At 44.0% G+C, this 14,808-nt stretch overlaps 1 protein-coding gene across 14 annotated transcripts in view; it reads right to left on the bottom strand.

Annotated features, from left to right (window-relative positions):
- Positions 1-14,808, bottom strand: part of ACACA (acetyl-CoA carboxylase alpha) — a 131,256-nt gene that overhangs the window by 86,082 nt on the left and 30,366 nt on the right. For all 14 annotated transcript variants that reach the window (XM_035561176.2, XM_035561171.2, XM_035561178.2 and 11 more), the window contains 15 exons: positions 14,470-14,576; positions 14,049-14,159; positions 12,946-13,155; positions 12,236-12,406; positions 9,036-9,197; positions 8,295-8,458; positions 7,359-7,509; positions 6,911-7,014; positions 5,975-6,056; positions 5,698-5,843; positions 4,311-4,461; positions 2,858-2,992; positions 1,830-1,976; positions 1,122-1,310; positions 417-517 (listed from right to left, as the gene is read on the bottom strand). In XM_035561176.2, coding sequence (XP_035417069.1) covers positions 417-517; positions 1,122-1,310; positions 1,830-1,976; positions 2,858-2,992; positions 4,311-4,461; positions 5,698-5,843; positions 5,975-6,056; positions 6,911-7,014; positions 7,359-7,509; positions 8,295-8,458; positions 9,036-9,197; positions 12,236-12,406; positions 12,946-13,155; positions 14,049-14,159; positions 14,470-14,576 — 2,131 coding nt within the window. The remainder of the gene's footprint in view (positions 1-416; positions 518-1,121; positions 1,311-1,829; positions 1,977-2,857; positions 2,993-4,310; positions 4,462-5,697; positions 5,844-5,974; positions 6,057-6,910; positions 7,015-7,358; positions 7,510-8,294; positions 8,459-9,035; positions 9,198-12,235; positions 12,407-12,945; positions 13,156-14,048; positions 14,160-14,469; positions 14,577-14,808) is intronic.

A 14,808-nucleotide genomic window follows, 5' to 3' on the forward strand; every position in this document is an offset into this window, starting at 1 on the left:
AGTGAGACTGTCACTGCCCTGTTTCCGAAACAGCAAGTGAGTAATGCTCAACACGGATGGCAGAATAAGTCTGCTTGCATGTGGAAAGAAGCACACCTGGTCCTGAAAAACACCGGACAACCTCTGCAACCAGAGTGTTGCTTCACACAGGCAGCCAGAAGCCACACACACACGGTCCCCTCACTGTTTTTCAGGTTGGAAATTAGGAGAAATTTCTTCTCAGAAAGTGGCTGGGAATTGGAACTGGTTGCCCAGGGAGGTGGTGGAGTCACTGTCCCAGGGGGTGTTTTAAGGAAAGCTTGGATGTCGTACTTAGGGACATGGTTTAGTGGGTAATATTGGTGGCAGGGGGACGGTTGGACTAGATGATCTTGGAGGTCTTTTCCAACCTTAATGCTTCTGTGAAAACAGCTCACCTTTGTACAAGCTGCACAATGCTCTGCGTGTTCATGAAGAAGACCTCACGCTCTGATTTGCGGTTCAAAGTGGCTGCATGGCTATCCAGGATATTGGCAATCTGAAAGAGGGAAGTCTCATGACAGTTCCAGTCCTGGATGGGAAGATCTGGCTGAGCAACTAGGGCAGAAACTGAGGCCATCCAGATAAACCAGACCAGAGCTCCAGCAGACTTCAGCAAAGGCCAAAGCCTTAAACTACTAAGGAAGTTAATGGCCTGACAGTGACGGAAAAATTGATGCACAACGTCATACACTAAGGAAATCATCTTCCAACATCTCATTACCTGATTAGGCTTTCCTTAGTCGCAACCATTCTTTTTTAAGGTTATGTTGACATTAGAAATTGCACTGTAGCATACATACCAGCCAAAAAGCAAGTAAATAAATGCCCACAAGGCCACTGATACGATTAAACTGCTTCCAATTCCCAATCTAGCCTGACTAAAGCTACACTGAGCAGAGAACACACAAACCTCAGCACAGGTAAAGAAGGCAAACCTTTAAGCTTAAGTGATCCAGTAAGTATCTTTCATCGTGAAGATCCTAGATTCAAAAGTACCTTTCAGGTCCATATAACCTCCAGCTAATTTACAGGAATTTTATACCTCTCTTTGCCCCAACAAAAAACATTTTTTCTTCCTCTATATAAGTGTGGTTGATCACCTGTTGGCTGGGAAACTGGCAAAGGACTGATGTGATGTTGCTGGCATACTGGGCCATCTCCTTCTTGATGGACTTCTCCACATTGGGTGGGATCCGTCCAGAAACACTGGTCATGATGTCCTGAAGTTCCAGCAGAGGCAAAGATGGATCTCTCAGGGTCTTCATTAGTCGCTCAACCCAGCCCTTCACCTAGAGACAAGTCAGTGTAAAGACAAACATAAGGAAAAAAATAAGCAGCAAGAAGGGAGAAAAGGAAAGGCTGTTCAGTGAGGTCTTCGTCAGTACTACTGCACCACACAGCTAGTACAGGGACTAAAAGGGAGAACTGCGGTAGGTAACAAAGCTTCTGTGCCACCTTCCACCAGAACCGTGCTCAGATTCATTCACCTTCATTCCTCCTCCCTCCAGGACTTCTACCACAGCCGGCTGTGCAGGCAGCTCACACCGACAGGGCTGCAGACACAAGCAGTAAAGCTCAAGTTCAGCTCCTATCTTTTGCTCTGTTTTAGGTGCCACAGATGGGAGTATCCCACCTTACCCCTGGTGAGACTGGCTATCGGGAAACCCGAGAAAGAAAACAGAAGCCAGCAGGCACTAGCAAGGTAGTACTGCCCTGACTCTTGGTCTCTTGGCTGTGATGCACAAATTGTCCAGCCTTACCTTGAACAGGAAGAGTACTTGCTCTCAGAAACAAGAAGCAAACAATACCTTGCTGCTGAAGTAGGGCTCTGGCAGGCAGTATCCGTTCATCACATTGACCAGGTTATCTAGGACATAATGGAAGATGCGATGGAGTTTCTCGCCTCGAAGTGCTGTGCTCTGGATCTGTGGCAAGGTACCCGTGTGCAGTTCAGCCTGGAAACACAAGCAAGCACCACAGTGTCACTAACCCTCCAAAATGGCATTGGCCATGGTGGCAACCTCCAGTTATCCTCAGCTGAAGGCTCAGATTTAATTTGGAAGAATTCCCAAAGTCGAAAATGCTCTTGGGTGAGAGAGACAGAAGTTATGAGCTGGATCACCAACAGTCCTACGTTGTGTATTGTTGTATTCACCCACAAAACAAGCTTCCAACCTCTCTCCCAAATATGCTACAGTTGATATCACTGTTTATATCAAGGATGACAAAAATTTCAACAGAAAGCAGAAGAAAGGACAACTGTTTATGCTGACAATCACCTTCTACCCCCTGCACGATAACCTCCCAGAATTTTCAACTAGCTACTGCTAAAAGAATGACAGATTTTTTTCCACCACCATCAGCTACATCCCAGCCTACCAGTCCTAAATGAATACATTTGTTTGCCTTTCACTTCAATAAAGATCCAGATTTACTACCATTGCTCTCACAGGGTCTGACACCCTCGGAGCTGGGATATCTATTCCTGTCCTCCAGAAGAGAGTCACAAAGAAGAGCCCAAGATAAAAAGAATAAGTGTGCAGAGGAATAAAGCAGATAGAAAGATCTGGCCAACCACCAATATCATCAACAGCCATGTATCCCCAATAGCACTGAGATAAGAGCACAACAAGAACAGTACAAAAGCTTAGCCTAAATCAGAGGACGAGACAGTAATCTGAGTCCTAGTCCTCATGTAACAAATGTTACAGTGACAATTCCAGTACAATGCACAAATCTGAAATTGGTTCAGCTCATCGGACCATCTTGCAGCACTCTCAGCATCACTCCCCTATTAAAAACACGGCAAACATCTGTGCGTCCTGCAACTTCTCACCTGCTGAACCCTGCTGGGATCATCCAGTTGGAGCTTGGCAATCACACAGCCTGGATCCAACACTGCCCCAGGGCGTTTGACATAATGGATGCAGCCCGATTCTCCTACTGTTAGTGTCATCACCATTTTCATCACCTGTAGCAAGGAAACAGGTTACACACTCAGCTTTCCTTCTCCCCAGATGGCTCTAGTTTTGTGAGCTAGCAGCCAGTATCTTACCACAGACCTAACAAACCTGCATGACCACCTTTTGTATTCAGGTTTTCTCAAAGGCTTGAAAGTACACATATGGTGAATGAAACTCCAGGAATTTAAGTGAATGGTAGAACAAATTACTACAAATTAGTAGCCACAAATTAGTGCAGCAGGAAGCTGTTTGGACCGATGGATACTCAAGTAGGTCCCACATTCAACACAGATAGCTGCAGATATAATCTACTACTGCAGCTGCTGTACTCTTAGAAATGGGAGAGCCACTGTCAAAAGCTACAGCAACACACTTACTTTTAGCAGAGGGAATTAGGATTACTTTCTAGAGGTCACAGGTCTCAGCCTTCTGTTCACAAACAGAGATGCTCTCAGTTCAGCCAAGGAAGCTCTCGCCTTTGGAGCAGAAGAGTTGGGTTTGGGGGAGGGCAGTCTAGTTTTACCACTGCTGTAGCACATACCACAACTGGGAATACAGGAATTAAGCAGGTGGTGCCTTCTTAGCCGTCGCTCAGTTGCAGTGTAAAAGAGTTTACATAAAATATCTAGATCTATGGCTTGATAGTTTTCTCCTACACAATCTCTGCAACCGCTTTAATTGCCCCTCTCGCAACACACCCTTCCCTCCCTCAAATCTGTCTCGACCATGGACTCCTACACAACCTCTCAAGCTTTCCTCACTATGCCACAGAAATTGTTAGTCCTCCTCCTCTCTAAGCTTAAGTAACTTCCAAGGGAGAAGGGAGGAGTGATATTTATTTTCAGCTTAACTTGTCTGATCAACCTGATAAATAATCAGGTAATCAGAGAAGTCTTAATTTGTTACTTAATCCTAGCATATACCTCTGCTTCTGAGTCTTTGTAAGTGCTAAGCAGGGACCTACAAACAGAAAGCCTTCTTCACCATAGTTAGAAGACATGGAACACATGGATCCCACTCTCCTTTGATATCACAGCAAGACAATAACCATGATAATAACTCTCATGGCTGAGAAATTTTGCTTATCGCTTGATGCAGTCATTAATGCTCAAATTGCAGCCGTTAATTTCTTCCCCACCACACCGTTCTGTTTGCTGATTCCTGCATTAGTCCAAGTTAAAACACAGATAAAATTTGGAGAGGAAATACTCAGAATTATTCCTCATTCTCAATTCCCAGTTCCAGAACATTCAATTTATTTCCTCCTCAGCTTTTGCATGGACAGATTCAGCAGCTGCAGCCTACTCAGTCCTTTGAGACTTTTACCTCGATTTCTGCAAAGCATTGGCCTGCAAACACGTGTCCGCCATCCTCCACCACATACTGAATAAGCTTCCCGGCTGAAGGCGAGCGCAGGATGGAGGGATCGTTTTCCTTTTCAAACACACAGGTCTTGTTACCTATAGTGATGCGATACCTAGGAAATAACAGGAAAAACAGAATCATTGAATCATTTAGGTTGGAAAAGTCCTTCAAGGCCATGAAGTCCAACCATCCACCTAACACTCCACGTCCTCTGCCAACCCATGTCCCTAAGTGCCTCATCCACACGTCTCTGAAGTACTTCTAGGGATGCCAACATCTGGGCAGCTCACTCCAATGCCTAACACCCCTTCTGTGAAGAAATTCTTTCTGATATCCAATCTAAAAACCTCCCCTGGCACAACTTGAGGCCGTTGCCTCGTGTCCTATCACTTGTCACCTGAGAAGAGAGACTGGTACCCACCTCACTGCAGCCCCCTTAGCAACACTGCACACATGCTTCTTCTCTACCCGTGGGTATCACTCACTGTTAGAACCAGAACCAATGAAGTTCAGGAATTCATATAAACAAAAACTGGTATTAGTGGAGATTGCACTTGCCATACCTAACACACAACACATTCAACAAACCCCATGCAAAATCCTCTTGTACATGGAGCAAAGCTGAAAAGAGCAGGATGTACCCATGCATTAAACTAAGGTTGAATCTTTATAGCATTTGCCAACCCAGAAAGTTATCCAAACTCTCTCTGAACTCCTGAGCAGATTTGCTACATTTGCCATAGAAAATAAAACCAGCAGAGGGGGCAAAGTGGTTCCAAATCCAGAAGGTGGAGATTTACTGACGTTCTGGTTTTCACCACCTCCACGTGTTTCATCTCAGAAACTAAAGCATTCAGCATCCCACAAGAAATAACAAAATCTTCCTCTGTGAGGACCAGGGTCTCCTTCAGTATCTTTCAAATTACCCAGCTTAGGGTCATGGAGAGAACAACTTCTCACACTTTCACAGAAATCACAAGTCAATCAAAAACTACGTCTAAGGGAAATGGGGATCTAAGCGCTAGCTCACCTAAGCAACCTACAAATCAACTGGTTGGTCAGCGTACTAAGTTCCTCTCCCAGGTGACCAGATATAATCCAAAAAGGGCACTTTTAAAGAGCCAGCAGGAGAATATACACCACATCAGTACACGCTCAGGCCTTCCTTGTAAAAGTATCCCGGATATGCTCTTTAGATGAAAACAACTTCTCCCTGCAAACTCATCGATAATAATACATCCAGTAAGCTCTTCCATTCCCAGGTGATCACTGGGAAGCATAAGGTTAGGAGTACACCTAATCTTGACTTGTATGGAAATGTTAGACAATAAATTTTACAGGTTGCTACCTGTCCACTTCTTCCTTCATGTAAGTAGTATAGCTGCTGCCATCATAGGACAGGAGCAGTCCTCCATCGCTCAGCCGGTGCACATCGACTTCTACACAGGAGCTGTTCATGATGACCACGTAGGAGTTGGGAGACTGTCGGGTCACCTGCAGATCCACAAGAAGAAGTATTACATGCAAGAGACATGGCATGTATTACAAAGATTAAGCCAGAGCAGCACACACACATTTCCAAGTAATGGTGGCAAGAGGATGGTTCTTCACACTGTGCAACTTACCTTCAGCACATACTTCCGTCCTTCATAGATGAGTTCCACATCCACGGTGTTTAGCAGAGTATGAGCAGGCAGAACTTGGCCCCTTGAAGAAGCAGCACAAAACAAAACATGCTTTCCAGAAGCCATCAAACGGCTATCAGGGGCCCAAGGAAATTCAAAGACGTATGCAAGAATTAGGCTCTTAAACCATCTCTTCTTACGAGAGGTACACAACCATTTGATAAAGCCAGTCCATCTCTCCCTACCTATACAAATCACCTCAACTTTCCTTTCCATTCACCAGCTTTTGCCTTTGAGTCATCGAAGAAGCATCACAGTCCAAGTTCCAGAACTTATAGCATGACTTAGCACTGGGATAAAGCAGCTCTTCCCCCTGTTTGCAGTATGGAGTCACCAACAGGACACTGAAGGGAGGTACTATTAAAAATGGACTTGCCTGGATCATACCAGGTTTAGCCTGACGGAGCGTTATGACTAGGTTCCCTACAGTGCCTGTTGTACTTTAAAGCCAGCAGGAACAGACAGGATTTTCTAAGTACTAGTGGGAAACATTCAATTTTGAAAATTATGTCAAATCTGGAAAATTAAATCAATTGTCAAAACAGGAGGATAGTATATGGTGATTCAAGACTCCCTAAAATGTTGGTGTGGCAGCACAAAGGGAAAAAGAACTCCACATTTCTGCACCATTTCTTGAAGCTTCTGCCAAAACAGCTAGAAATCAAACCAATCTGTTCAAACAGCAGGGGATATCTGGGGAGATGCATAGATATGTGCCGGTTTTCTTAGGCTGGTAGACAAACAGCTACCAGAGAACAGAGAGCAGATAACAAGCTCTGTGCATTTCTTGCTTGTGCTGTACTTGAACAAAACTTGCAAGTCAAAAATAATTACAATCTGCTTGTCAGCTGTCTACCCAATCAGCCTGCAGCTTACCTTTCTAGAGAGTGCAGGAAGTTTGAGACACTGTTCCGTAAGCTCACATCAGCCACATGAAGAGCTCCACATACCACTCCTAGCATGGTATCAGGCCTTTCAGCCTAGAAAGAAAGTACATAAAACAGTTACATATCCTTTAGCCTAAAAGCCAAAATACTAGCCTTATTTCTCACATATACTAAGATGCTTTTATGGTCAACTCTAAAACCACTTTCCCCGGGCAAAACAGTGACCTGAAGAAGAATCAAGCCTGGTGAAAATGTTAATTTGTAAAGTGGAAAATTAAGGATTTAGGAGTGGAAATTAAGTACTCCTAAATCCTTATCTTCTTGCAACCATCATCCACCAAGCTTTCCTACTCTCTGTTTCTCACTCTCTCTGCTCCACCTTCTCCTCTTCCTCTCCCTCTCTCCAGTTTGTAGTCATGTAAAACAAACATCCGCACCTGTACTTTCTCAGCAATAAGCCGATCCAACCAGCCAGTGTCAATGCGGTTCTGCTGGAAGCTTTCTGTTTCCAACAGTTTAATCAAGTACTCAACAGTGGTTCGGAAATCCCCTCGGATGGACAGCTCCTTCAAAGCCACCACCATGTTTCTGAAATAGAAAATAATACCCATTATCCATCCCATATTAACAGTAATGCGCAAGCTGGTAACTCTAGATAGTTCCCCGTGAGTTGCCTGGAAAAACTGGTCAGAAAAGAATAGCAGAAGAACACGTGCACTGGAGCAAGATCCTATGTGGCATGCTGGGGAATTAAAGAATATTGATTTTTTTCAATCTGCTGCTGGTGTGAACCAGAAAAGCTCAGCCAGCACCAGCTATGAGATCAGGAGCTCCTGCTGTCATCATCATCCAAGTACCCATTACACACAAGAAGTATACACATAATGACAGACGCTGTCACCATCCCACCCAGAATGAAACAGTGGAAAGACTCTGGATGAAAAATGGCTTGGGATGACAGGTCAGACGGTCCTGTCTTATGACAGGGCTTTTATGTTCCACATCACGAGGACGCACAGTGGTTTACAACGCATAGTAAGTTATCAATGTTGTTCAAATTAGAAGCCTTCCACCTGAATGCTTTCAAAGAAGGACTTCAACAGAATGGTAGCTGTATCTTACCCCAGCAGCAGGCATGCAAGGCAGGAATGAAGCAGAAAGGAAAAAAATAAAGAGAAGTAACCAAAAAGTCTAGAAACGTAGGTGCAACACAGTGGAATTGCAAAGCAAGATGGGATGAAAAGCCTGACCATGACATGGAAAGCAAGTTAAGAGAGGGAAACTTCTCTTAAAACTCCTAAAATAAAGAAGTCTAGTTTTATCCATGGCGCTTTGGATTTAAAAGGACCAAAACAAGCTATTTTTTTACTTACGAGATGGCTTCTTCACGATTCTCGCCCCAAGAGAAGCAGTGACCAAACTGAGAATCAGCAAACTCATGAAGCCCTCCTGCAGCAGCAACACTGAAATAGCCCCAGACGTTCTTATTGCTGCGGAAATTCAGTTCCTGGACTGTACCAGAACTAGGCTTAAATCCCTGTAAAGACAGACAGACATTGCTATACACCCTAAAGAAAAAGTAAATAATCCAGAATTCGGGGGGTAATCAGAGTTCTAAAGAGCATCTCTTTGCACTGCAACAGGATACACACATAGCTAAGTTCAGGCTGAATCTGTAAAGAGTTCCAAAGGACAGCATGGTTCTCGAGAATACAGAAATGCAGGAACTGTTGCAATTCAGAAACTATGGAAAACTGAAGACCTTAGCTTTTGTGAGGTCAACAACACTTTAGCAGCTAATAATGACAGCATGTTTGGGGACAATAAAGTCACAACAGAAAGAAGTCATAGTGCTAAGGCATAGCTACAATCTATTATATCCCAGGAAGATGAGGAGACAAAGGTAAACATACTGTACAACACACCTGTGTCAGCCCATTCATGTTCTTCTAGTGTCTAACCACAGCCTACAGAGCTATCAGCTAAGGAAGATAAGGGAAGAATCTTTTTAAGATGCTGCCAAACCTTCCAGGAACAGCAGCAGGACTGAACCTAGCTGTAAAGCTTGGGGTTATCAGAGTGTAATTAGGAACTACAGAATTTAAAACACTCACCTCATCAGGATTCTCACTGGTGATACGTGCAGCAATAACATGGCCACGTGGACAGGGAACATGAGCTGAATTCTCAAAATCAATAGCTCCATCTCCCCACGGAGAAACACCATACATCACTCGGATATCCTTGATCCTGTGGAGCGGAATCCCCATGGCAATCTAAGGGGGAGAAACAGTATTTACCACCACTAAGCAAGTTGCTTTACTCACAGGGTCATTCTTCCTTGAAGAACTAATTCCACAAATTCTCTGCAGAAGCTAACGCCGCAGTTCCAGTACGGCAAATACACATGCCTATTTTCTTATGTGAGCCTTCTCCATGGACACATCTTGGAACATTCCTAGTTCTCAGGACAGCTGGACTGAGTGTAATATCCACCTTAAGCCTTTCAGACAGTATTTTCCATTGACTGATTAAAGGGCTCCAAAGAAGGCTGGCCAGTGCTAGGTCAGCTGAGGATGGGCATACATTAGGCCTGTTAAAAATATACCAAGGTGCCAGTGAGACAGATGGCCCCTAACTGGTTGTATGAGACCTTTGTGGAATTTCACAACCATGAACTGCAGAGAGGGTAACCCGCAGAACTGGCTGCTGACCGCAGCATTACGGACTAAAGTCCCAGTAGTCATTACCTGTTTTTTTTGTTTTTGTTGTTGTTTTTTTGGTTGGTTTTGGTTGCGTTTTTTTGTTTTTTTCAGCTACAGTTCAAAAAGGCTGAGCTTTACTTTAACCATTTCTCTTAGCTGTCTATTAGCCAGACACCAACAGATAAAAGAAAAGACTAAACTGGTTACTGCACCAATGCCCCCCTCTATGAAACTGCATCTAGCATCAGCAATATGCAAGAACAGTGCCCAAACAATGAGGAAAGCATCTGATCAGCTACAAAACTCTCAATGCCTGGCAAATACATACAGAGGGCTACTGGAATTACCTGCCGAGAGAACACTCAGGCCAAAACCAAGCGGCCTCCTGACAAAATGAAGATGATCCTGCTCCTCCTGCTTGCTGAAATAAAATGATGATGGTCTTGACTGCTAGCAATTGGATGGGAGATCCATAGCATAAGAGAAGTCATGATGTGTCTGCCAAGCAGAGGGAGCTAGCTTTATGCCAAAGCACTTATGGTCTGGAAACGTACGTCTGTTCAAGCTTTCCAGTTCCTACCAGATCACATACCCTTTCATGCCTGCAGGCATTCAAAACAAGCTGCTCATCCTTGAAGGGTAACATCTTTTGCCAGTGCCTTGGGTGACAGAGCTGAGAGAGTTACTTCTTTCCAAACCCAAAGCAAATGGCTCCAAAGGCTTAGCAAGAAGAGAACTTCACGTTCATGAGATTTGGGCCAAGTCAGCACAGTGAATCCAGCCACAGCTGCATGAAGCACAGCGATGGCTGACAAACTGCATCATGCAAGTCCAAGTAGCTGCGTCTCCCATGCAACAGCCAGTCTCCTTTTTTTCAAGGAGACTGATACAACCTGGTTCCTGTGAGCTCTCTGCTTTGACGACACTGAAGAGGGATTGTCTGTCACAGAGCGTGCAGAGCACTAGACTCAATTTGATGGCCTCTACCTTGGCCTCTCCATTGTACAGACACATCTTGCAATTTCAGGAAAGGCAGGAATTCAAAATAATAAAGGTGAAAGTAAAAGTTAGGTTAGCAGAGCTACCAGTTTCCAACACTCCTGCAACTAGCTCTTAGCCAAGAACAGCCTAGAAGACATTCCAGTTCAACTATTTGTTTCCTCCACCATCTGTCCAATAAACTTCAAAACATGAACATCAGGGAGGGGAAAGAAAAGGGGAAAGACGACAAGAGGGTAAGAATGGGAGAGATGAGAAAATGAAAGGAAAAATACACCTAGAGTCCCTAATGTGCTGTAAGACAGAGAAACAGAAGGAAGGGAAGAGGACTGTGGCATTTATCCACTAATGGAAAAGACTGGGACTGAGAAGAGGGAGACAGCATGGCAGCATGGCGTGTGCAACAAATGTTTTCTACAGCATCTGTGAAGAATTCCTTCGTTATTTTGGGGGGATCAGAACAACAAAAAGCCTACGGGTTCATATAAACCATAACTGTCTCTCATTGTGATGACCTCCCCTTGAAAAAGCAATAAATCAAGACAAATTCTTGGTTGCTGTCTACTTGTCTTGTCACATCTACTTGAGTACCCAATTATTAGGCACAAAACCTATGTTGTAGAAGGACCAAAGAGCAGGCGCCTCAGCTAGGAAGAGGAACCATCTGCTATGAGTGAGGGGCTTGGGGAAGTGGAAACAATTGCCCTGGAAGTCAGGAACTGCTAATCAAAATTAAAAAGATCAAAGTCACTTTCCTGAACTCCAAACAACTGCTGAACTTGCTGAAAGATGAAAATTCCAGTTGTCTGTTCTTTTTTCCCTCTCTTTTGTCATTAGAAATTCTGGGAATACTGTTCTCCCTTGGAGACAGTGGGGTGGCTGATGCACTGCTCAAAACTGGCACAGCAGTTGATTGCTCTCTTAACCTCAGAAGCCAACTCATTTGACAAAATAATTTTAGAGCTTTAAGAACTACTCATGTCTAAAGCCTGTTGAGACAGGCCTTTTACACACAACCTTTCCTTAAATTGGTTTTCCTACCTTTACATTTTATTCCTCTGCTGCTTCACACTCCTTTTAACTGAAGGTCTCCCTAAGCAGTCCAGAACAACTAGAAAATAAACTCTCTTTGCTTTCCAAATCCAAAAGAACCAAATGGTAGAACCATAACTTAGTTGAACAGTCCTAACAGAAGGGGAAGAATATTTTGAAACACAGAAGTTTTGCTCCAGCCACAGAAGGTAAATCCCAAGCTGGTAAAGTACCCAAACAGGTCTATTAATTGTTGGGTGGTTTTGTTGGGAAGGAAGAGTGGGGGATACAAGTAACACCTACCTGCACTTGAGGATATAGGCCATATTTGGTCACGCTCTCTAACATTTTCCTAACATTCTCTCCTCTATCAGTACCAAGATCTAGTCATCTGCATAACATTAGCGTGTGATCCAGTTTTAACACAGAAACCTGGCAGTGACTCAACAGGAGTCCGCCCCTCTAATTTTACTAGGGCTTCAGCAGAACAGGTTTTTCGTGGTCAGGCCTCTTCACCATACCACAATTCCGGTACCTCTGAAAGCCTCCAGAAGCTTGGGACCTGGGTCCTGACTCACCTGGAGCTGTGCTGCCGGCAGATTAACATCAGCTACCATCTCCGTGCAGGGGTGCTCCACTTGCAGACGGGGATTCAACTCCAGAAAGTAAAAACTGCCATCCTGGCTGTAGAGGTATTCCACAGTGCCCGCGCTCACATAGCCCACCATTTTGGCAAGCTTCACTGCACACTAGGACACAGGAAAGAAGAGTGTTTGTTCTGTTCAGCCACCCCATCCACTTCAGACTTTTTGGTGGCATCCTAAAACATCCAAAAGCTTGCACCCAGCCCAAGAACTGCTCAAAGGAAAGCACATGGCACAGGAGTTTTGGTTTCCAGGCTATTTCATTTACACTGTTTACAAAGGGCAGAATTTGAAGGGCGTATTTGTAACAGTCAGCATTAGAAAATTCATCCAATTCCTGCAGTTTGTTTTTAATGTGACAATACGCATTTAAAATACACTTCCTTCCCATTTTTGAGGTGAAAGCAGTTTTCAACAGAGCTCTAAAACTTTTTGCTAGCACATGGTGGACTCATGCTTGGAAATGTCAGTGGTTGTCCACATAAAGCAGTTTAAGACACATAACCCTAAACTGCTCTTTTAAAAGATTCAACAATGTAAAATTAAAAGATTCAACAACGTAAAGTTACTGGCAATGTAAAAAAAAAAATCCTGGCTGTTTCTGGAGTCTCATAAGGAAAGAGAATTTTCAGAGCCTCTCTCACCTGCTCCATGTGCTCAAATACCACCGAAGTCGCAATAGAAGCAGGTGCTTCTTCAATAATCTTCTGGTGCCTGCGCTGCACAGAGCAGTCCCGACCAAAGAGAGAGATGGCATTGCCATACTGATCTGCCAGGATCTGCACCTCCAAGTGGCGGGACTGCTTGGCTAGCCTCATTACGAAGATTGGAGAGCCTGGGACTTCAGCTTGAACCTATAGCAGAGACAGCATATAAATGGACAAATCATTTTTTGTAAACAACTGTCTTAATCACGATCAACCCAAGCCCATTTTTGAAGCAACAAGTATCCATAATATTTCCCCTGGGCCATTTATGGCTGAAAATACCTCGTGTTTGCTTGTATGTAATTGGAGTGCTGTTTCCATCATCTCAACTTTCCTAAATAATCCCTAAGCTAAAGAAGGTTTGTGCCCCTCAGCATTTTACATTTACACTGCAAATACTCTCCATTATTTGGATTTATTCAGCATCTACCAGAATGCTGGGTATTTGACAACTGTTCTGGTTATGCAGATATATTGAAATCCTACCAACACAGAGAAGAAAGAATGCATGAACTCATGGTTCAAAACAGCTGAACAGGCTCTGATACGTAGTAGTGTCTTTTTTAGTTCTTCAACATTTCCAATAGAGTGCTCTTAGAGCCACCAAACCTGAACAGAGAATCATAGAATCACAGAATGGTTTGGGTTGGAAAGGACCATAGAGATCATCTAATTCCAACCCCCCTGCCTTGGGCAGGGACACCTCCCACTAGACCAGGTTGCCCAAAGCCCCATCCAGCCTGGCCTTGAAAACTTCCAGGGATGGGGCACCCACAACTTCTCTGTGCAGCCTGTGCCAGTGCCTCAGCACCCTCACAGTGAAGAATTTCCTCCTTATATCTAATCTAAACCTCCCCTCTTTCAGTTTAAAGCCATTTCCCCTTGGCCTATCACTATACTCCCTGACAAAGAGTCCCTCCCCAGCTTTTCTGTAGGCCCCCTTTAGGTATTGGAAGGCTGCTGTAAGGTCTCCCCGGAGCCTTTTCTTCTCCAAGGTGAACATCTAGAATGAGATAGTACAAATCAATGGAACTAATTACCTGTCTAAAAAGGTTGGGGAAGTCATCTGCATTGTTAACTTTCCTAATTCCTTTTCCTCCTCCTCCTTCAGAGGCCTTGATCATGACAGGGTAGCCAACCTCTTCAGCAGCCTGATCAAGACGGGAAAACATGGGTAAGTACAAAAAGTTAGCGGTAGCAAGTTGAAAAGATCATTATTTCCCTACGATTTGTGTCCAAGCCTCCACATCTTCTGACTCTATTTAGCAAGCTACACATGAATGAGACGGAAACCAAATATTCCAGTTCAGGAGGGTTCCTGTAGTTGGAAAAATGGGGAACATTTGCTGCCATGGCTGTGATTTTGTGACTACAGAGAACTATAGCTTCTTGAAGCTCTAGGCTCTTGCCAGGTGTGCATGCAGCAGGACTTCAAATAACTCCAAAATACTAGCCACCTACCCGCAGTCCATCGTCTGCATCTTTCACATAGCCTTTTTCATATAGCTCCTGAGGAACATTCAGGATACGTTTCTGAAGATCATTTTCTTGCCAGTCTACTCGAAGACCTGAAATATAAGCATGATCTTCTAGCTCATTCTGCTGCAAGGCTCAGTGAGAATTCATACATTAGACATTGGTGAAACAAATAGCAGTCATAGTTCCTCATGGAACCAATCTGGAAGTGTTTACAAAAAAGAGTATGCAGAACATAAACAGATGATTACTGTTTTCTGGGGAGCCAAGATTTTCATCTGGGAAGCCAACCACAGTTATATCCTCCTTCACTTATGTTGCGCA

Source organism: Cygnus atratus, chromosome 20 (assembly GCF_013377495.2).
Source record: "Cygnus atratus isolate AKBS03 ecotype Queensland, Australia chromosome 20, CAtr_DNAZoo_HiC_assembly, whole genome shotgun sequence".
Classification (NCBI taxonomy): domain Eukaryota; kingdom Metazoa; phylum Chordata; class Aves; order Anseriformes; family Anatidae; genus Cygnus; species Cygnus atratus.